This window comes from Carcharodon carcharias, chromosome 12, assembly GCF_017639515.1.
Source record: "Carcharodon carcharias isolate sCarCar2 chromosome 12, sCarCar2.pri, whole genome shotgun sequence".
NCBI classification, from domain to species: domain Eukaryota; kingdom Metazoa; phylum Chordata; class Chondrichthyes; order Lamniformes; family Lamnidae; genus Carcharodon; species Carcharodon carcharias.
The window spans coordinates 53,637,288-53,661,174 of NC_054478.1; the positions used below are offsets into that span (position 1 = coordinate 53,637,288).

At 42.8% G+C, this 23,887-nt stretch overlaps 1 protein-coding gene across 1 annotated transcript in view; it reads left to right on the plus strand.

Moving 5' to 3' along the window:
- Window positions 1-23,887, plus strand: part of LOC121284675 (inactive dipeptidyl peptidase 10-like) — an 864,551-nt gene that overhangs the window by 776,665 nt on the left and 63,999 nt on the right. The window contains exons 14-16 of the mRNA XM_041200234.1: window positions 17,087-17,178; window positions 18,494-18,541; window positions 21,243-21,364. Coding sequence (XP_041056168.1) covers window positions 17,087-17,178; window positions 18,494-18,541; window positions 21,243-21,364 — 262 coding nt within the window. The remainder of the gene's footprint in view (window positions 1-17,086; window positions 17,179-18,493; window positions 18,542-21,242; window positions 21,365-23,887) is intronic.

Sequence of the window (23,887 nt, forward strand, 5' to 3'; positions counted from 1 at the left end):
TTTCGCGCGCATGCATGGAAGAGCGCACCCTGACAGTTGAGGAATCCCCCCGCCACCCCCCACCCCCGCACAGGAAGCGCTTAGCACTTACCGTCGGGCCTTAATTGGCCTGCCCACCTAAAATGGTGGCGGGGCCCGCTCATCAAGGGCAAAATTCTGCCCCATGCATTTGTTCGACATTACTACCCTATTCACCATAGACATTTGCACCATATTACCTTATCATGGTGACATAGGCCCACAACCAATGTCTGAACCTGAATCCATTGAACTTATGAACTCAGCAACTCGTGCAGCTGAGTTCAGTTTTAACAACACCATGTATGCCCAAATAGATGGTGTTGCCATGTCATCCCCTCTCAGCCCAGCTCTTGCAAACATCTTTGTCAGTTTCCATGAGAAACACATTTTCAATGTAATGACACCTAACCTCTTGCCCCTTGCATATTTCTGATATGTAGATGATATGTTTCTATATTTGAATCTGCAGCTATACGTAAGAACTTATTTACACACCTTAATATGTCCCATCTTACGCTCAAAATCACCTTTGAAATGGAGCAGTCAAATGAGCTCCCTGTCCATGACATGCTAGTTGAGAAATCTGTCAATGGGTTCTCTACCACTGTCTATGACAAGCCTACCCTTCAATGGTCAATATGTACATTGAGACTCCTTGTCGGCAACTCTTAAATACGGCCCAAGCTACCTGCCCACCGGGCAAACTTGATGCTGATAGGGCACATCAAAGCCACCCTGGTGGATAACAGCTGCCCTGATTAGATCACTGTTCGCTGTATATCATGCAAGCTCATGAATGGGCTTAAGGCCACCACTTTCAGCCCTGAAAAGTGCCCAGTCTACTTCAGATTACCCTGGATGCTGCTGTCGGGCCAAAAAAATGTTTTGCCTGTCACACTAATGAGTGAATTTCAATGCCAATGTGATGTCGGGTATGTAGATCTTTTGTCTCAATGACTGGCAGATTGTATTGAATAGTACATCCTGTTCACAACCGTCAAATTACTGGCCATACCCAACCAGACCGCCCTTGAAAAACTCAAAACATAGTGGCCAACATTATATGTGATTCCACCATTGGACAACATTGTTAAGCAATCCTGATTGTGTTAAGAATTACACTGCAAACTAATTTGAGATTATAAGTTGGGCTCATTTACGCATGTTAGAAGCCACATATAGTCACAGACAGTGTGTTATCCTTTGCAAAGAGAAGGAGTATATCCATGCAGTATGCCTTTTCCATCTAACAAAAGATTGGGGGGACCACCATTCCTTAGTTCATTCTCCATGGCCATATTGGAAGCAGCACCCCATCTTCTGACTAGGCACTTCACAGCCTTTGGACTCAACATTGAGTTCAACAACTTCAGACCATGAACTCTGTCTTCCATTTTGAATTTTTCCCCCAAGTCCCAGCCTGTATCTTGTTCTCATGTTTTTGTTTTCAGACAGTGCTGACCCTTTTTCTGCTAATAAAACATTTACACATTCTTCTATTTTGCTTTCAGTCACTGCTGACCTTTATTCTGCTATCATTCTGAACCAAAACTTTCTTCTTTATACTATCATCCTTTGTCTTGTGTTCCATGACATCATTGTCGTTTAATCTCTCCTGCCTTCTAAGCTACCCTTGACCTTCCATTTCCTTCGGCCTTTTTCAACAGCACATTTCTACTTTCTCTAGTTCCAAAGAAGAGTCATATTTGATTCAAAGGGCGGAATCATCCCAGATTTGCACTAAGACATTTTACCCGCCGGCCGCAATGGTGGGGTTTCACACTGTATCATCCCAATCCCACCACATCATTTATGCATTCCCAAGAAACACACCATTTTGATGGCAGGCGGGCTGTCATTGACCCACCTGCCATCATCTCGCTGCATCATCACGCCGGGCGCCATATTTAAAGTCCAGCCGCGTACACATCTCGTACTTCCAGCCCACAACCACTGCAGGGAAGATACCCATGAAAGGCAAAAAGACTGCAGCCCCCAGGTTTAATGGCATGTCACTAGAATGCCACTTGGACGCCGTGGAGGCCCATGTAATGTCCTCTACCCCCGCCTCTGGCTGTAAGATGGGCAGTGGCATCACCATTCAGCATGGCAGGCAGAGGCAGCGGTGGTCAGTGCCAATGCTGCACAGAAGAGGTTGAACACCAAATGCAGATGGAGCATGAATGATCTCATCCATACAGCCAGGCTATGGCAACCATCTCAGCACTCTAAACACGCACAATTCACTGGCACCTCACTCACTGCCAGCTGAAGGGACACCACCACCTTTTCTCATACCCACATCCTCACATGTCCATCTGGCCTCATCTCCTCTAGAGACTGTTGCCTTAGCCCTCACCACCTTGAGGCCACTTGCACAGATCAACATGCCCCCACACACACCCTGGGATACCCTCCTTCCCCAGTATAACCTTTGTTCTGCGGCTTCTTCCCTTACCTGAGGCCACTTTTCTCCCCTCCCTTAGCAAGACCATGCCCTGCGGCCATTGAAAAGCCACCCATATATGGCTGATCTGGTAGGTAGAGACCTACCCGTGAGCCCCTCTAAAAGTGATGTGGTGCTGCCTGCGAAACCTGGCACTGATTACTGAGTGCTGATCAAAGCAAGGTAGGCAAACAAACACTGATGTCCCAAGTTAAGTACAGTCTGCCAGATGCATGTTGCTTATGTGCTGTTGTGAAACATATTGGCTGACATGGGTAGATAATCCAGTGGGGAGAGGGGCTTGAGTCCAGCAGGCTGGCCTTATAATGACATGCTGATGTATTACAATGAGGTTCCCGATGTCTGATGGCGGGAAACACAGCCCACCATCAGCAGGCTGAGTGCATGATCGCAAACTGGTTTCACAACGATGTGAAACCAATCGCACTATATTGTCCACTCACGCCACCCGATGCCAGCGAGCACAGAAAATCCCAGCCTCTCCAGAGACGCTACCAGAGCTGCTGAGTTTTTCCAGCATTTTATATGCTTATTTCAGATTTCAAGCACCCGCAGCATTTTGCTTCAATTATGATAGTTCTGGGACTTCTGCATTTAGTTGAGCTCCTTTATTTAAACCTGAAGAGTTGGTAAATTAAGAATTAACAAAGAAGATATAATTCCTCAGCTGGGCTGTCTGTGTAATAGAATATAACAATGCAGGATGGGATACGATGCTTGAGAACCCTACCATGGTAGAGAAGTAAAAGTACTCACTATCTAAATAAATCTTCTCCAGAATATTAGAATAAAATGATCAGCGGTATTTGGACAGTTAAATTACCATATTTCTATAATGACTTACTGATGCAAACCATGTCAAATTTCTAGACTCCAACGAGTTCGGCCTGGATTGTATGTTGTAATGACAGTAGAACTATCAGCATTCCCAAAAGTTACAACTGTGAAGCTGACATCAAATTCTGACATCCGCAATGCACAGTTTATCACAGAAATCCAGAAGTTGCTCTCTATGATACCCCTTTCCTCCACATGGCGTGCATTTCAAATCCCCACAAATGGAACTCTTTAGAAAACACTTGAATTGATGTGAACTTTTATGCTATTAGTCTCACTATAAAAGCCCTTGAAAAGAAAGTCTTTTTGAATTTGGTTTAAATGGGTTTTAACTGCATTGTAAGTTCAGAATTACTGTTGAAAAACCCCTCTGACCTGGAAATAACTTACTTTATATTTATGGAATGTCAAATTTCTATTATTAAGAAGAATCCATAGGTTTGTAGTTATTATATGTTCTTCAAAGTTTATGATATTTCTGCTTCTAGCTTAATTCTGTTGTAGTAATCTGATGTGTAATATACCTTTAAGACAAATGTTGTAATGTAAAATCACATGATCTTGGCACCCAATAGCAGAGTAGTGCGAGCTACCTCTGTAGTCAGTAATCTTGAATTAGAGTCTGAAGAGTAAAGATAGAGTTTTGAGCTGTAAGCACACAAGTGTAGATGTTGAGTTCTTTTTGTAAATAAACAATGTGTTTCGTCTAAAAACGGTCTACTGATCTGCTCTATCTATGGTGCAAACTTGGTCACCATGCAACCCAGATCCTTTAGCCCCAACAAACTAGGGCACTGGATCCAGCACCATGTATATTTTCTAATCTTTATTTCACTCTGTAATAAAAAGTGAAAGCTTAATCAGTGCTTTTTTGCTGTCTGTAAGAAATTCTTCAATGTGATTGGTTGTTTAGCATGCTTGATGATGTCACTGCCTCCGGATTCCAGAGATCCCCTTGAGCTGACACCAGAATGAAAATAACTTTGTGAAAGGCGAAATCACACCACAGATATTGATAGATTTTTGTGAGCGGCTTTCTTCGAGGTCAGACAAAAGCATTGTCACTTTATCACTGACTGCAAAATCGAGGCCATTATTGTCAGTCAGAATCTTTTGCAAGTTTCTAGCCATTGCCTGCGCACAAATTCACTTAGGCAAGACCTTCACTTACACTACAAGTGTTTTGGTAACAATAGCCATGTTTATTATTTAAAAAACAACCTGTACCAGAGAATTTGTCAGTTTTCATAAGAACAGTATTTGTCTTTTAGCATTTTAAAAAATTACAGAGTAACAGCAGCTTCTGGGATCAAGTTCAATAAAATATTACTGAGATGATAGATGGGCTTATGTATAATGCAGATAACTCCTTTTGAGCTTCTGAGTTCTTGAGTGGATATTCCATTCAAAAATGTAACTGTTTCTCCTTTTTTGCATTATTTTGCTGTATTAAAATTGCTAAATTTTTATGATGTAGCATAGTTCAGTGGCTACTGTGCAGAAGTATTCAACTCTTCACTCAGAATATAAGAGTGCACAGAACTGTAAAAGATCACTGCAGGCCATTTGGCCAATTCCGGTGAAGAAAGCTGTGTTTAAATCCCGACATGAATTTGGCTACCCTAGAAATGAGTGTCACCAGTCTCAGCCAGATTATCTTTGGTGCAAAGGTGAACAGTGGCTGAAAAGAAACGCTAATATTTCAGCTGCTTACAGATAATCATAGTAGGCCAGCCAATTGAAGGTTGCCATGGAGATATCACGGGCCTTAGTGGTGTAAGGGGAATGGCTTCATAGTTACTTGTTCCTTGTTTAAAATATAGGCACTACTTTTGAAGCTTCCAATCCTAGAGAATCACTTTTGCACATAATTGTCACGAAAGAGCCCAAAAATAGTTGAGGGTGTGGAGATGCAGTAATATTTCATGATTGTTGTTTCCAGTGCAGACACTTGCGAATTTCATGCCTGTTAATTTAAATGATTGTAAAAAGTACTAAGTATTCTGTTGAGTGGTTGCACACCTGAGCAGGAGTGCAAAATCTAGAGAGGCTAGCATGAGTTCAAGCTAGCCTGCATTACTTAAAGCCAACCTGTGTCTCTCAAAAGGAGTGCATTATGTCTGGAACCGGTACTGGCCGTCATTCAACAATTGATTTTGACATGGGAAGGACAGAAGAATGGCACAACATGATGAAGTGTGAGCTCTAAGATTCTCTGAAACTGTACTGGATTCCTTGCTGAGTGAGGTGGAGAGCAGGAGCTGGTATGTCATCTGCAGGCAGCCCTCCGGACATACATTGTGAGCACAGTGGGACCAGATAGCGGTAGCAGTCATTTCCAAGCATCTAGCCCCAAGGACCTGGATGCAGTGCCGCAAAATGTTCAATGTCTATACACACATAGTCAGGGTTAGTGAATTCTTCCTTAAAAGCATATCTTACCAACTGCACCACTAGCCTCACACACTACTCATTGCACAACACCCATTTCACTTGCCTACTCACCTACCAACCTCTATCAATCACAACTTATACCTAACATTCATATGCTTCACCTCACCCTCCCACAACTACCACTGCTGCAAACTTCACTCCCACATCTCACAACTTGTGTACAGCTGTACAGCCATGGATGCCACATCACTCAGATACATTGCACAACACTCACTGACACACATTCCTCTCTCTTGCAGGACAAGGTGATGCACAACCAGAGGAAGCTACATCTAATCAGCAAGGGACAGGCACTGTTGCATGTCCTTAACCCAACAGAGAAGATGGTTGCCATCATTGCAGCAGCGATAACTGAGGCCATGTTGATCGAAGATGACAGTATCCTCATACCTAATACTTGCCCCTCACATCCCACTTGCCCCTCAACCCACAATCTCTTTTGATTTACAAGCTGCAGATGGTGTAAGCATGTACATCTTGCTCCCGGCCCCTGCCTCCCTGCCACACCTCACCACAATGCTATCCTTGGGCCTTTCTCCTTTCAGATACCCAAGAACTGCCACCTGCTGGAAGAGCGGGAAGACAGTGATGAAGATAAAACAGCATTACACTTTTGGCCAACAACTCAGCTACTGCCACCACACATAATTCAGACGGTAGCTTAGAGGCAGGATTTTGCTCGAAACACATATTGTAGACCAAGGCAGGGGCAACGAGTGTTACAGGTGTCATCTCTCCAGAGGGTGAGGTCGCATACAGCTTCTGCTGCAGAGGATTCAGATGAGCACTTTTATGGGGCAGAAGAACACTGATGGTTATGCACAGTGAAATGCTGCTGCATTAGCAGGTCTTCCACACATTTCAAGGAACATGGAAGAATTTTGTGCAGAACTTGGGGCCCACCCTTTCCAGCATGGAAGTGGTGGCAATAATTGAGGACAAAAATAGGCCCATCCATGATGTGGCATCTGATGTCTCAGCTTCCATAGCAGCACAAGCAACATCCACCCAACATCTGGTTGCTGCAGTGGAAGCTAAGACTGCCATTGTGCAAGATCAGTTTGCTGCGCTGCAAACCCTGACTGTTGCCATCATAACTGCAGATACCGGTGTTCAAATGGGCTTGCAGCAGTCCCACAATCTGTCCTTCAATAGATTACAAGGGTTGCTGAGGCAGCCCCCGGGGGAGAGTGGCAGTGGCTCCAGAGTGCACAAACCTGCTGTCCTCTCTAAGAATGACAGCATTTGTCCTCCCACCACTGCCAGTTGTCTGTCAGCTGACCAGCCCAGATTGTAGCCACCCAAGTTAAAATCGTGCAGATGTAAAGTTTGGCTTTCTAGGGCCTGAACTGCTCAAGATAATCCTGCAAGGCCATCTGCAGTCTCGTCCACTGACAGTCAGCAGCCCACTAGCCATGCTGGACCCACTGCAAAAGAGCACTAGGCCAGGCAAAGGCACATGAGAAACAGCCAAGAAGGGAGTGTGAAAGAGTGATTAGATGATGGTTGTTTGCAATATACAATGGTCTGACTTAAAAAGTTGATTTGGAATGGCTATTTTTTACATTTTGGCCAAGCAGATGCTGTGGCAGTTAGTAAATGAGGGATAATGGGTTGTGGAACTGTTAATGAATGCAAAACTGGAGTTGTGTTTACTGGTATACAGACATAGGTGATGGTGAGCTAATGGTGGACAGAGCGTCCAGGAAAGGGATGTGTTGGTTGCCTCCTCCCATCTTCGTCATCCTCCTCCACCTTCTCTTCCTCCTCCTCTCAGCTGGTCACTGTATAGTTGGTGGCAAGGGCTGACCATTCACGGTTGCAAACATGTGCAGAATTCAACAGCCTACCACAAGTCTTGGTATGTGCTCAGCCGAATACTGCAGGGCTCCTCCAGAGGAGTCTAAACAGTAGAAATGTTTTTACAGCCCAATGGTCTGCTGAATCCCATTTCATATGGCAACATAACTCTTGTATGTTTGCCATCTACATTGTGTGAATTGACTTCCAGAAACATCAGCCACATTGTTAGAGGGTTAAAGGAAAAACCTTGTCATCTAGTCACTGCCCTCTGTTTTGTAATGGTGCCACAAAGTTGCTGCACAATGAAAACATCATAACTGCTATCAGGATATCAGGCATTGATCTGCAAAATATACTCTGCATGGCTGCACACCAGCTGGATGTTGAGGGAATGGCACTTGTTTCAGTTGTGATACATTTCAGGGTTGACATGCGTCATATAAATGTGACATGGCACGATGCACAAGGGGCAATGCATGCAGTCCTCACAAGGCCATATGTTCACTCTCTGGCTAGAAAGAATAAAATGTGTTCCATTCTTTTGGAATTCAGCACCTTACTGGCCTCCCTATTGCAACAATCAGCAGCAAACAGGGAGATTTTACAAATATCACCTGCTTTAGCCCGAAAGGAGTCCAATTTTTCAGCCACTGGCAATGCCATCTGCACCCCCTTTATAAGTCCGCAGTTTGGCTGGAGTGGGTAGCAGGTTTCAGTGAGAACATTCTTATTGAAGCAGAGACATCTAACATAATGCAGCCCGTCATGTTGGAAAACATGGCAGCCGGGCACATTTAATGGCTGTAAAGGCTGCACGTCAATTTCCTATCAGTGAGAAAACCTCCCGCATTTAAGTTGGAGGCAGAAACGACAATGAGGGAAACTCCCCTGCTTGCGTCGTTCGGCTCATCAGTGAGCCAATTTACACCACCCACCAGGATTTAGTGTGGCTCAGGAGTTAAAAATGAGTGGCATGGCTTTCCAGTGCCTCCAAAAGGTTGGCAGGTTGGGTTTGCCCATGGTCTTCTGCCAGGAAGGGGAGGGGGTGCCCCTTTCAAAGTTACATAGTGCCCAATTGACTGGCATCGGACGGGGGGGTGGGAGGTGGCCATTGAAAGGCACTCCCCTGCTCTTGCCTTCAAACCCCCCACTCACCCCTTCTGCTACTTCTACCCTGTGACCCCTATCCAGCCCTCACCTTTACCTGGGTCCGTCAGCAATCCCAGGCCTCTACTGGGTACACTACTGACAGTAGCCACCTCTCTTGGTGGCACTGCCTGTTATGGAGAGCTGCCAGCCTCTGGCCAGCAGCTCTTGGCGGGCAGGATTTTCACCCCTGGGCTGCAGAAACTGAGGGAAGGCCTAATGCTGGCCAGTTAAGTGCCTGCCAGGCCCTTCATCTGGTCGGGCCTCTCCCTCAGATGTGATGAGAGTGTCCTACTGGCTCCCTAGCCAGTGGGCTGAACCCACATCAGTAACATTAAATTCTGCCCCACTATTTCTCACTGAGCTGAGGTAGCAGAATTGTTCTATTCATGCCCTAAGTGGATGTGGATCCAACTCAGTGCCTTTTTCCCCCTCCTCCGCCTGCCTCTTCCCATAGCTTGTCCTGTTCTGCTTCACCTCTGCTCATTTTCCCATCCATGCTGTAGCTGAAGGGGTATCCATACCACTCTATCCATAGCACAAACCACACCACCACCTGTAGATTTCAGCAACTTTAAACAAATCTATAAACTCCCAAACACTTCTACAATCACAGCAACAGGCAGTAGAAATCAGGCAGCAACTAATCAAAAAGTAGCTGATGATTCCTTTAAATAGATGGTGGGCCTTGTGATGACTTTTGACTCAGAAGCAATACATTAAGGTAAATTTTTCATTTCTAAAACTGTGGAATCTGTAACTGTTTTTAAGGATGTTTGAAAAGGACTTTTAAGAGTTCACTCAAAAAGGATCACTTGTAATTTTCTTCGATAATCAGAAACATTGGTCCAGGTGACCTCGTAAACCTTAACCTGGAAGCAGTACCAATAAGAAGGAAGATAAGACGAGAAGCCACATGGCTGCAGACACAAAGGAAAGCTAGAAGCAGAAGGCAATCAGTGCACAAATTCAGACACAAAGAATTGCTGCAGTAAAGACGTAGTTATAAAACTCCTGGTGTGTTTAGGAACAAGCGCAGCTCTCAAAAGAAAGGTCAGTTTTCTGTTTTGCAATAAGATGAAAATATAAAATTCCAGAAGCTCATGGGCAAGCGATGTACCGCTGAGCTAAAAGGGACTGAATCCTAAAAGCATTGTGAATGGCTCTGGCATGTGAAAGAGGACCAGATCATGAACTGGGTAATGTTGATTGATCGGTTGAAAAGGAACTCTGGAAAGCCATGCCATGAAGACTGACAGATTGGAGTGACAAAGGGTTTGTAGACGTGTGCCTTATTGGCATTAACCATATTTGCTGACCTCTGATGGAATACAGCTGCTGATGAATGTGACTCGAGGGTTGAATTGATTGAGTGGGAAAGTGAAAGATCCTAAGTACAAAAGGCTGAGTTAGAGATACTGTGAGGTTGCACATGGTGCCATCAGTGCAAAAGATAAGGCTGAAGCATTTGCGTCAATCTTCAGCCAGAAGTGCTGAGTGGTTCATCCATCTCGGCCTCCTCTGGAGGTCCCCAGCATCACAGTTGCCAGTCTTCAGCCAATTCAATTCACTCCACATGACATCAAGAAATGGTGGAAGGCATTGGATACTGCAAAGGCTATGAGCCTTGACAATATTCCAGCAATAGTACTTAAGACTTGTGCTCCAGAACTTGCCACACCCCTGGCCAAGTTGTTCCAGTACAGCTACAACACTGGCATTTACCCAGCTATGTGGAAAATTGCCAGTTATGTCTTGTACAAAAAAAGCAGGACATATCCAACCTGGCCAATTATTGCCCCAATACTCTCTCGATCATTAGTAAATTAATGGAAGGGGTCATCAACAGTGCTATTAAGCGGCACTTGCTTAGCAATAACCTGCTCACTGATGCCGAGCTTGGGTTCTGCCAGGGACACTCAGCTCCTGACCTCATTATTGCCTTGGTTCAAACATGGACAAAAGAGCTGAACTCCCGAAGCGAGGTGAGAGTGACTGCCCTTGACATCAAGGCAGCATTTGACCGAATGTGGCATCAAGGAGCCCCAGCAAAACTGGAGTTAATGAGAATCAGGGGGAAACTCTCCACTGGTTGGAGTCATAACTAGCAAAAAGGAAGGTGGTTGTGGTTGTTGGAGGTCAGTCATCTCAGTTCCAGGGCATCACTGCAGGAGTTCCTCAGGTTAGTGTCCTCGGCCCAACCATCTTCAGCTGCCTCATCAATGACCTTCCTTCCATCATAAGGTCAGAAATGGGAATGTTTGCTGATGATTGCATAATGTCCAGCACCATGCATGACTCCTCAGATACTGAAGCAGCCCATGTCTAAATGCAGCAAGACCCGGACAATATCCAGACTTGGGCTGACAAATGGCAAGTAACATTTACGCCACACAATGGCAGACAATGATCATCTCTGATAAGAGAGATCTAACCATTGCTCCTTGATGTTCAATGGCATTACAATCACTGAATTCCCCACTATCAACATCCTGGGGGTTACCATTGAGCAGAAACTGAACTGGACTAGCCATATAAATACTGTGGCTTACAAGAGCAGGTCAGAGTCTAGGAATCCTGAGATGAGTAATCTGAAGCCCAATGCCTGTCCACCATCTGCAAGGCACAAGCCAGGAGCGTGATGGAATACTCCCCACTTGCCTGGATGAGTGCAGCTCCCACAACACTCAAGAAGCTTGACACCATCCAGCACAAAGCAGCCTGCTTGATTGGCACCACATCCATAAACATTCACTCCCTCCACCACTGACGCACAGTAGCAGTAGAGTTTACCATCTACAAGATGCACTGCAGGAATTCACCAAGGCTTCTTAGACAGCACGCTTCAAACCCATGACCACAACCATCTAGAAGACAAGGGCAGCAGACACATGGGAGCATCACCACCTGGAAGTTCCCCTTCAACTCCAAGTCACTCACCATCCTGACTTGGAAGTATATTGCCGTTCCTTCACTGTTGCTGGGTCAATATCCTGGAACTCCCTTCCTAACTGCACTGTGGGTGTACCTGCACCACATGGACTGCAACAGTTCAAGAAGGCAGTTCACCACCACCTTCTCAAGGGCAACTCGGGATGGGCAATAAATGCTGACCCACATCCAGCAAAGCCCACATCCCATGAATGAATGAATAAAAAAAAAAATTAGTGCAGGGAAGAATGCAGACGTTTGTAGTTGTATAAGCTGTATGTTTATTGTATCAACTATTCAAAGCAAAATTTATCTTTTTATATGAACTATCATTTGCCTGTCAATTTATGCATACTTTGTGTTGGTTTGGATTCTTGTTAAAATAAAAGCTACAAAAAGTGGAATCTTGTTGGTAATTTCTTCATTTGGGAGTCATTCAGTAAAATCGGTTATTTTGGTTTATGGCTTCCCCGTGGGGATCGTCATGGTTCTTTCTTGTTCCTGAACACCTATTCAGCTGTGCAAGTTTAAAAGAGGGCCTTAGCTAGAGCGTTGAGCTCTAAAATGGCAGCACAGATGTCAAAATCAAGCTGAATAACATCATAATCTGCTTACGCTGCATACTTCCGGTGGACACTTCTTGTACACGCATGAACCCACTCCTCAAAATGTGGTCCAGAGCAGCTTGCACCAGGTGACACCATTTTGGAGGCAAATTGGCATTTTCATGACTGAAGTCAATGCTCTGAAAATTTCCTCCCAAGCTTTTAGTATCCTTGAATGTATGCCAGTTACCCAAGGGTACTTGTTAATCTTCATCCATTCCATCACACTGTTTCACTTTAACACAATAATAAGTAAATACCTCTTAAAGCTTTACATAAACTCTGAACACCACAAATTGCATTCTCTTTTTACTACCCCCCCCACCCCCTTTCACTCCATGATTGCTATAATAACTAAACAAGATTTATAATGTTTAGCAAAAACAGAATTACTTGGAAAAACTCAGCAGGTCTGGCAGCATCGGTGGAGAAGAAAAGAGTTAACGTTTTGAGTCCTCATGACACTTCAACAGAACTGATATAATGTTTATTTTTAATATATTTTTGTCTAGGCACAATAAGCTGAATATGTTCAGTCATATGTATTAAAGATATTAAAGAAGTGTTAAAAACCATGCATGCTTTCCTTGCAAGTGACTCTTGTATTGAACACAGTGGTTGTAAATCTGAAGCAGATTGCAGAGAAAGGGAGGGGAAAGCAAATGGAGGGATTTGAAAATTGAACTGGGAAGCAATATATGTCAGTGAGAACAAGGGTGATTGATGGACAATTTGACAATTCACTTATCAATATATTTATTGTGTGTGAGTGAAGTAATTTTAACTTTAATCACTGAGCACATAATTTGCCATAGTGGAACAACCATTTGTCTTAGGTCGTTTGTGATTTTTCTTTTCCATTGGGCTGATAATATAGGGAGTCATGGTCCCCGTCTTCCGGCTAAAAAGTCTGGGAGGATCCCACCCCAGGGAAGAACAGCAATCCCAGAGTCATTCAAGTGTTATGATGTGGCAGATGATTTGTGCCAGATGGACCAAATCCACAGGGGAAACATGGTCGCGTTATCACAACAGTTTTACAATTTGTATTTTTTTACGAGAAGATGAGTGCACTGAATTTAGAAGTAATGAGTCCACCAAGACCTTTAGAGATTTGAAAAATTAAATTAAAATATTTATTAACAAAATAAAAGATTTCAAGCACATAAATAAAACTACAATTACTTACTATTATAACAACTCCTAAAATTCCTACTTAACCCAACTCCCCATTACACACCCGCTTTAAGGCAACAGCCCAAAATAGATTTTAGATTTAAAACAAAACCAGAAAGTTCACACAATACCCACTTGACAGTGGAATTTGAAATAGCTTTCCCCAATTTCAGTTACTTTACATAGCAGACTTATATACAAATAGCTGGAGGCTTTTTGAAGGCTGTTTCACATACCCTTGTTAGATCTTACATGGCCCTCTCCTCACATAGCCTTTCATTCTCCTTTATATATATTTCTCTTTCTTTAATATGTAAATTCTATTGGTCCATATGCCTTTGAAACTGTGGGCAGAATTTTGCCCTTGGTGGGCATGCGGGCCCCACCGGCTCGGTGGTGGGCGGACAGCTGACCCCCGTCTCCGAAACGGGGCCTGCCGCCATTTTGAATAGGCGGGCCAATTATGGCCCGCCCAGTGGCCTGTCCAACAGGAAGCGCATGGTGCTTCCTGTGCAGGGGGGAGTCTCCAGCTGTCAAAGTGCGGTCTTTCATACATGCGCGCGAAAGAGCGCACTGCTCCCTGAGACCAAGTGCTGTCTCAGGGACATAAGTGACAGTCTAAAAATCTTTAAAAAAATAAAAACAAAAATATTATTAACATGTCCCCCTCGTGGGACATGTTCATAAATATCACATTACATTTATTAAAGTTTTTAAAAAGGAACATGAAACCTCATCCCGTCAGTGGATGAGGTTTCATGTATTATCAGAAGCCCACTGGAGCTCCTGGCCTGCCCGCCAGCCTTAAGGTTGGACAGGCAGGCCCTTTAATGGCTTTAAGTACCCTGTCAACAGCCTCAATTGGCCATTGACAGGTCGGCGGGTGGACAGCTGATTTCACTGTCCACCCGCCTTCCTGAAAATTTAAAGGAACCGGGATGACGTTGGGGGTTCCTCCCGACATCATCCCGTGTCATTTTCCCGTCAGCGAGCGGGCCCCACCCCCAAATCGCTGACAGAAAAATTCTGGCCTGTGTCTTTCTCAAAATATAAAAACTTGCGTGTTGCCAATATTGTCAGTAACCTTTGGGAAAAATAAACAAATTCCTTAGCCTTGCTTATCTGGCTAGTTGTAAGCAGACTAACAACCCTTTGAAATTCAAACAATCCCTTCATTTATCTAAAAATGCAAATTCCATTCACACCTTACATGCTAAGCCAGCATCCATGTTTACTCATTAGCATTTCAAGCACATTTCTACACCTAGCTTCTTTTCATAATCCCAAGCTTGCATTCCACCTGACTCCAAACGTAATCAACTCACACAGACAGGATCAACTATACTCACACCCATAATCCTACTTTACAATAAACCTGAAAAATATTATGAAAATTATTATACTCTTGTAACAAAAGCTAGAGGCTGGATTTCTGCCCCTCAGGAACAGGAAGTTCCATCTTAGAAAGCTGTCAGATGATCAGAGGCTGGCAGCTCTCAATTAAGGCAGCACCAGCGAGAGTAGTAGCCACTGCTGGTACTGCAGTTGGGCAATGAGGAGGTGACCTGTGATGGATTAGAACTTTGCAAGTGTTTTGGGGTCAGCAAAGGATGTCAGCAAATGGTGGCTGGGGTTTGAAAGGCCACAGGAGGAGGACAACTTGGCAGGGGTGGGCTTGGGGAATTACACCTTGGTGGGGGGCGGAGGGGGTCCTCCGATGGTCCCAGGGGATCAGCTAAGGAGGGACCCTGCCACCCACCAGCAGGGAAAGCTGCCAGGCTGACCACTTGATATGGGCTTTTCCCACTGCCTGTTAAATGGCGGTGGGATGAGACCCTTAAGTGCGCATTATTTGCCCACTTAAGGGCCTCAGTTGGCCCACTGATGGTCAGCCACCTGACATAATTCCCACCGCTGGTCTAATTGTGATGGGGGCAGGGATGGGGGAAGGACAAGCCACACACTGGATTTAATGTGCACCTCCCGTCATCAAAGCTGCCAGTGGTGAGCATTTAATCCAGCTTATTGAATGTGTGCGTGCAAATGTAATATATGTACATACATATGCATATTAACAGAAGTCATTTCAGGCCCTTAGAAGCTGTTAGAGATACATCATCTTCACTACTTCCCAAAACTGAATTTGAACACAGCCTTGATGGAATGAAAGTTTGTACAATTATGTCTGACAAAACTTGAGTGAAAGTTTTAGCAAGTTTGGATCCACGTCATAAAGCTATCTTCAAATGGAACACAAGTGGCAACGTAGTTTAGATATGCTTTTCAGGCAAAATAAGAAGTGGAAAATGTTTCCACCTGTTCCATGTTTTGGTGTGTTGCCATATCTTGATGAGGTTTTGTTTATTCTATGAGAGACTTGAGATGGTCTTCCTGAAGCGATTCAGTAAGAGATATTTACTAAGGCCTTATGATGAGTACATGGCTTTCAGGACACAAACAGTTCTGTGTCTTGCTCTCTTGGAGCCCCTTGGTCATTTGAATCTTGGGATTGAGTTTTGCTCTCGTCGGTCGGCAAGCCTGGGGGCGGACAGGAAACGGTCCCCCGACCACGATAGACCCCCGACTGCGATTTCACACTGGCTGGCCAATTATCGGCCAGCCAACATGAAACGCGTACTGAGAACGGCTCAGCACTGCTGGTGGGAATGGGAAGAGGGCGGGTGCCAATGTCACCACAGGTGTGGGTGAACGCTTCCACTGAGCTCCCTGAAGGCAGACAGATACCTCATGGAGCTGCAGACCTCCATAGAATAAAAGAAAGCACAAATATGCTGCAAAAAATGTCTATGTAGTACAATCAAGCAGCTGAAAGCATAGCTCATAAAAATGGTGTCGCCAGATATTTATTTTTATTTTATATCCTAACAAAGATTTCATCCCACCCTTGGATAAGGTTTCATCAAAAATGTAAAGGCCTCCTGGCCAATTGGCCCATCTGCCAACCATAAGGTTGGACAGGCCATGAAAAATTGTTTTAAATTGCGCTGTTAATAAGCTTAATTGCCCACTTAATTGTCGGCGGGCGCTGTTCTGACTTTTCTGCGTGCCCGCAGAGCAAACTATCGCGCAAGTGCACGATCACATCGGGATGTTTGCCCGACATCATCTCGCGCAATTTTACACCTGCTCAGGTCGAGCGCCCAACCACCCATGGAAAGTAAAATTCTGCCCTTGATGTCATGCTTACATCATCAACCTCATTGTCTCATTAACATAACCATTAACCCTTTACTATACAGAAAATTCACATTCCCATAGTGTGTGAATCTGGAGTTTGGCACATGATCAGCATACTGGAGAAAAATGTTTTTTTTGCATCTGCACATGACTTCAACTTGGTACATGGATATCACTGAAGTGCAAAGCAGAAAAAAATGCCTTATAATAAGCAGAAATTTAAAATTAAATGGGCAAAAGACTTTATTTTCTCAGCATTATTAAAGACAGAATATTGTAAATCCATCATTCAATTTGGTAAATGCATTTCACAATTAAAGACTGCTTTCCTTTCAATTCTACAGTGTCTAAAGTGCCAGAGATTAGTCTGCTTTTCCGATGTATCTGTGGTTTTGGTCCCTCCACTCATCATCTTTGTATTATTAATTTCTCCACTTGAAATTTGCAGCCTAAAAGTGAACTGAGCAGCGTGCGCCACCTGACATCAGGAAACTGGGAGGTCACTGAAATCCTTGGATATGACGAAGTCCATCAGAAGATGTGAGTCCATTCTACACAGTCAAGCTGCCTCTTTGAATGATGACACCAGTTATAATTAAAGAACAATTATAAATGTGTCAGCCCAGTGGTTAGTAATAAGGCGGTCAAATTAACATTTAAACTACCCCACTAAAAAATTATTAAGATGATAGTTGTAGGAAACTAGCTGGCATTCAGTATCTTTAATTAATCCTAACTCAGTTTGTGGGATTTTCAAGGTAGAGCCAAATCTTCCTGGTGTCGCATCAAGAAAATGAGAAGTGCAGTGCAGTGTCAAAGGACATTGTATTTGCCTTCAAATGTCCCCTTCAGCTCCATCCCTGCTGTTACGTGATCGGCTCACAAGAAGCTGTGCTGCAAAATGTGTTCAATGTCAAACCATTTTGCCTCATCTCTGCCAACTGCAACAAATGTACTACCAACCAATCAATCCAAAATTCATCAAGAGGTTGACTGTGTTGGGACTGAAACTTGTGAACATTGGCAAATAACAAAAAGCTGACGGACTGCCCACTTGTAGTGATACAAGCTCAGGTCCTCCACTGTGCTGAACTCCTGATCTCACCAGTAAGCTATGAGTAGATACTTGTGTTTCAACAGGGAGGGAAGGAAATGTGAGGTCATGATTGTCCACCTAGCAGCCAGCTTGAAATAATATTATGGGATCTTGCAATATGTATTATCACAAATATGACCACATTTCAAAAGTAATTAATTTGTGTGATATGATCTGGGATGTCCTGAGGTCATGAAAACCACAATATAAATTCATGTTCTTAACTTTATAAGACTTCAAATATTCACCTTCCAAACCCACAACCTCTACCACTGAGAAGGACAAGGGCAGCAGATGCATGGCAACACCACCACCAGGAAGATCCCCTCCAAGCCACTCACCATCCTGACTTGGAATTATATCACCGTTACTTCACTGTTGTTGTGTCAAAATCCTGGAATTCCCTTCCTAATAGCGCATGGGTGTACCTACACCACATGGACTGCAACGGTTCAAGAAGGCAGTTCATCACCAGTCTCTCAAGGGCAATTGGAGATGGGTAATAAATGCTGGCCTAGCCAGCAACTCTCACATCCCGTGAAAGAATTTTTAAAAAAACTATGTAATATTGCAAGACATATTCATTAAAATATTTTTAACTTGGGCTATAACAAACAACTCAAAGTATCATTTTCTGCCACAAAACATTGCTACATTAACCATTTCTATAAATAGCTGCTTACAATTTCTAGTTTTCATAAAAATGATTTAGTATGAGAAGGTCACCTAATGGTTTGCCAATCTAATCTCATTTATTAGATATTTTTTGAGCACAGAAGATTCACCAAGAGGAAGGCACTTGTACAGGTAAGCAGAATCATGTCAAAACATACCTTATTTAAAAATAAGAGTTGTGATTAATCGAGTGTGAAGGGATATTAGTTTCAACTGGAGTATAAAGGATTTGCATTCAATCAGCTTTCCAATGAAATTCCATCCCTGTCTGGGCCTCGATTCTAGTCAATGTGCAGTTGTCCTTATCTGATTTGCTTCATTCATTTTTGTAGTGGGACATGCACTATCACCAAATTTGATCTGCCCGGTATTGATCAGAATTAAACCCACGGCATTTTACTGCATACTGATGTGAACATCAAGACAGTTACACAAGTACGCCAGTGGTTCATGCTGAAAGTTAATTATATTTCTTTCACAATCACAATCAGCATGAAAGGTTGAAAAGTAATTTTGATAGGAAAAATGTATTGTCCTTTTTCATCAGTGATATTTGCCAAACAGACAAATCCAAGATAAAAATCTGCATGCTGTGCTGAGTGAGTTGTCGTAAAGTCGGATTATTTAGCAAGGGACCCAAAGTTGCACTTTACAAATACATTAAAATAAATAAGATGGCCGAAAGAATTTTGAGTTGAAGAGATGTCTTTCTGCAGGGACTCGTTTTAATGCATTAACAATATGAAAAAATACAACTTTGTGTTGCATATTTCTATGAGTAATAGCAAATAAAACTATACTATTTTAGCAAATATTTCATATCTTGAGCAAATTTTGCACCTTGTGGAGAATACAAAATTATGTTGTGGAGTTCAAGTTTGTTTTTTAATCCAATGCCGGAATTGACAGGGAGTTTGCTGTGCGAGTGAGAATTCAATTTACATAAAAGGTCAAATCGGTCAGGAGATTAAGCTGCCACTTATTTCATCCACAAGTAATGATGCACAAAGCTTGTTGTCTGAACCCCAGCTGCGACCAAGAGCTGGGCACTAACAATTCAATAACTGTAAAACTCCATGCCAGAGATAAGTGGACTATTATCTCTGACACAGCAGAAGTTGAGATGGGTAATTCTTTTAAATTGCTATCAGTTTGGTAGCACAAATTTAAAGTTGAAATGAAAAATTGAGGATATTTACAATCTATCTTTTACAGTCTGCCGTTATCTTAGTTTCCTCCAGTGCTGAGACGAATAAGGCCACCAGTTCAGAATGCAGTATCCTTAAAGTTAGGGTAAAAAAATGGAGATGTTACAGATCAGTAGGTTATATGGAGGAACAGAGCAAGCGAAAATAGGGCAATATCCCATCAGTACATGGCAGGCAGGAGCAAGATGGTCCCCATGCTCTGCACTCACCTGCCTTTTTCTTCCACCATACTCCCAGACCACATGAGCCAGCTTTTCCTATTCGATAACCATTGGGTCATGAACCACTGGGGATAGTGCACTGTAATATCAAGCCCCACTGCTCCCTGAGCTGCGACAAATGTGTAAAGTTTGATCAAACCACCTAATTATTTAATTTAGGTTAACAGAATACGAGCACCAAGTTTGTAAGCTTAATAAGTAAATATTTGTTTATTGAACAAATTGTCTTTAACCAGTGGCAAAAGAAAGAAATATGGGCTGCTAATTTCTAACTCTACAGTCTAAACTCTACTCCTTCTTAAATCCCTATATACAAGACACATAAGACACACAAAAATATGGATTTTAAGGATAGGATAAAACAGTTTAATAGCACCAATCCTGGAGTACAGGAATCGATGGGTTGATTTTGATCAATGTCTTCTAAATTCCTTTCTGTTCTTTGTTGATGACACAAGATAGTATTCACAGCACTTTCAGTCTTTAATTCACTGGATGAGCATTTGCTTTTCAATGTCTCTAACGGTGATTTTCCCCTTTTCCTCTTGATGGGATTTTCAGAGAGAGAGCAGGTTATAGAGATATGAGAAAAGAAAACAACTAGCTATTATTGTAGAATTACGGGGACCTTACACACACAGGAGAAATAGGCTTTAAGGCTTTTCTCTTTTCAGACTAGGAGCTTTCTTTCTCTGCTGCACTGCTCTCACACAAACCCTGGTCACCTGGTTAGGAGCCCGTTAAAATGTTGTTGCCAGGCAGTTCCTAGTTAGACTAGACTTCTCCTTAGCACCTGTCTTTCATGGCACACACCGTTTCAGTACAGCAACATTGTATATATTCCTCCCACTGTTCCAGTTGACATGTATTTCAAACTGCAGCCATTATAATTTAACCTACAGTCCAACAGAAATAAAAGGATATGGTCTTTACAATTGACACATCCGTTGGGCTATGGATACATCTTTTATTTCTCTAATTTGTCTCCTCATTACCTTATCATTGCCTCCTTTTGTCAGACCATTATCACACCTGTCACTTAATCATCTCCTGCCCTCTGCCTAATCACAGACCAATTTCCCTGTCACCTTTTTCTTTTGCTTTGTACCTCCTCATAAACTGTTCATCTGTAACACCTCTTGGTTCTAATGAAAGGTTATCGACCTGAAATGTTATCTCTACCTCCTGTGATGCCACCTGACTTTCAGCATTTTCTGTTGTTATTTCAGCTTTCCAGCATTGACAGTCTTTGCTTTAGTTTTTGGGCAAATGTTTGGTTCATTTGTTGGTGAAAACATATTACATTTGCATTTTGGTTGCACTGACATATCAATAATAGCACAGTGGTAGAAAATTCTCTGTTCAATGTTCTAACCTGCTTCCTTATGCTTGCTCTATTTACAGTGTACACACTGTGGGATCATTTCACCGCCAGTGTCTTTCCTGCACTTTCCATAAGGATAATTGTACTTACTTCAGTGCCCACTTCAGCCCCAGTAATGAACACTTCATACTGCACTGTGAAGGTAGGCTCTGAGTCAATTGAGAGATACAATAAATACAATTGATTAGCTGTTCTTCCATAATTAAAACATTCTGCTGCTGTAAGTAGGAAAAGCCAGTTGTGGTTTATCCAGGGCAAGTCTACTTGCTGCAGATCAAATGTAAGGTCTCACGTGTATTGATTTAGCATGTATTCATGCATCTATCACATTGTTGCCAATTGTCCATTTTCTATTGAAATGATTAGCAATTCCATGCAGTCACTGATCATTCTGCTTGTTCCTCTAAGGTCAGCCTTTTCAGGGTTGGTGCTAACCCTGAAAAATCTCTCCCACCACCACATGGCACCACTGATGGTTTGGGTGGGGGGGAAAGCTACAAGGCCTGTGTATGTCTCTGATTGATTGTTTTACATTGGTGAATCACGGATGATGGCAACCATTTAATTATGGCTACAAATGCAAATGTGAAGGACGATAAAAACAATTAACTCTAGAAGTGTTCTTGTGGAGCATGACTATGAAACCTTTTCAATTTGCATACTAAGTTCAATTGTAATATTGCGCAAGGATATATAAAATTTACATGATTGTGTCATTGGATTTTTATAAGGCTATGATATTCATTACTTTTTCATATTAAAATTTGAAAAGACATACAGGTTTTGCTGCTTGAGTTTCTGCATTTATTCAGATCATGTTTGCTTTTCCATTCATGTTTACCATTTCAGTCCTATACTCCATTTAATGCTCTGACTCACTTCAGTCTGAAATATCAAGGGATGACTGGTGTTTTCATTCAGATAATTGAACATGATGACCAGTATATCGACTGGCGAAAGAAGAAAGGTTTCAGGTTTAAGAGTATCACCATATGAGATAAAGTATCAGTTGGACTGCGACTTTTACACTATGTTATGGACTGTGTTTCAATGCTTTGGACATCTTCTTCCCAAATGATTGCTATTTTGCTATTTCTTCTTTTGTTATATATAGAATATTGCTGTTTGTTCCTGTGTTTTTGGCGCCATGATTATAAAAAAGACAAAAATAGGGAGGCACACAAGATTTTTCGTCAAAGCTTTTCATCTTGCACTCATCAGGACTGATGAGTGCAAGACAAAAAGCTTTGACAAAAAAGTCTCTTTTTTCTGCAATATTCTGCAATTTTGTTGTATATAACAAATAAACTATGTTTGGCTTCAAATGCCAAATCACATTATGCTTCAAGACTGGAAAATACAACAATAAAAAGTGTCAAAATCAAAAGTTCCAACATAGGAAAACCCAGAAATATATATATTTTTACTGTTACAATACACTTGTCCTTCCATCATTTCTAACTCCGACGCTGCAAAAAATGGATGTGTGAACTTAAGATTTTTTTTCTCTATGATACAACTGATGAAATAATGGGTATAGCTACACCTTAAGTCATGACAACTTTGTGTCCCACTGTTCTTCCACTGTTATTGCTTCTTTTCAGGTGTCATACTTGGAACCTTTGGATTTCACCTATCATCAAAAAAAATTGTGGGAAGTAATGCATAAATACTTATAAAAATCCAGAAATTCAGGATGGAACTTAATGCCCTTCCTCAGGTGAATTGGGTTGTGAGGGGGACACATAATTGGGCGGGACGGTGGTGGGTGGGAACCTTGCTGCCTTCCTGCCCCAATTAAGACCAGGGCAGGAGGTTCGTGGGTAGCCTTCCTGCACCATTACCAACTGAATCCCTTAAGTGGGCAATTAATGTCCACTTAAGGGCCTCATCCCACTGCAGCTGGTATTCATCCAATGGTGGGCAAGGGACTCATCATGCCCTGGATGCAAATCCTGTTGGGGTTGCTCGTGAGCTTCCGGGGTGAGGTGGGGATATGGTCCCTTGTTCAATGCCCCCCCAAGCCATTGCTGTTGACAACACCCTTCCCCCACAACCCCCACCCCCGTGAACCCCATCCTGCCATCACTCAGCTGTGGCCTGTCTCCCTCCCTGATCCTAGGCCTCTCTCTGGGTGCATTGCCGGCAACTACCAGTGCTCCCCTGTGGCACTGCCTGTAGTGACAGCTGTTGGCTTCTGATTAGCTGGCAACTCTAGGAGGGTGGGATTTCTGCCCCAGGTCCTTGATTTCGGGAAAGCCCGCTGCTGCTCAGTTAGGTGTCTGAGAGGCACTTAGTGTGACAGGCCTTCCCCAAAGGAGGCAATGCAGGGATCTTACCAGCTCTCTAGCTGGCAGGCAAGACCCCTATAACCTCCATTAAATACCACCCTCAATGTAATCTCAATCTATTTAATCTATTCAGTCTCCTGGATCTTTTGTATGACCTTTTTTTCCAGTTGTGCATTGTTTTTTATGGGTTAATGTGAACCTTTTTGAAGCTACTCATCAGCCTTTCAGGTTTTGTTGGTTGGCATGTATGCTATTGAAAAATAAAGTGTAAGACATCTGAAACAGGTTAATCAAGGCAAAGAAAATACTTGTTGAAGCATTTTTGCTCACATTGCTAAAATTGCTGCATGTCAGTATAGTAATTATCTTTACCT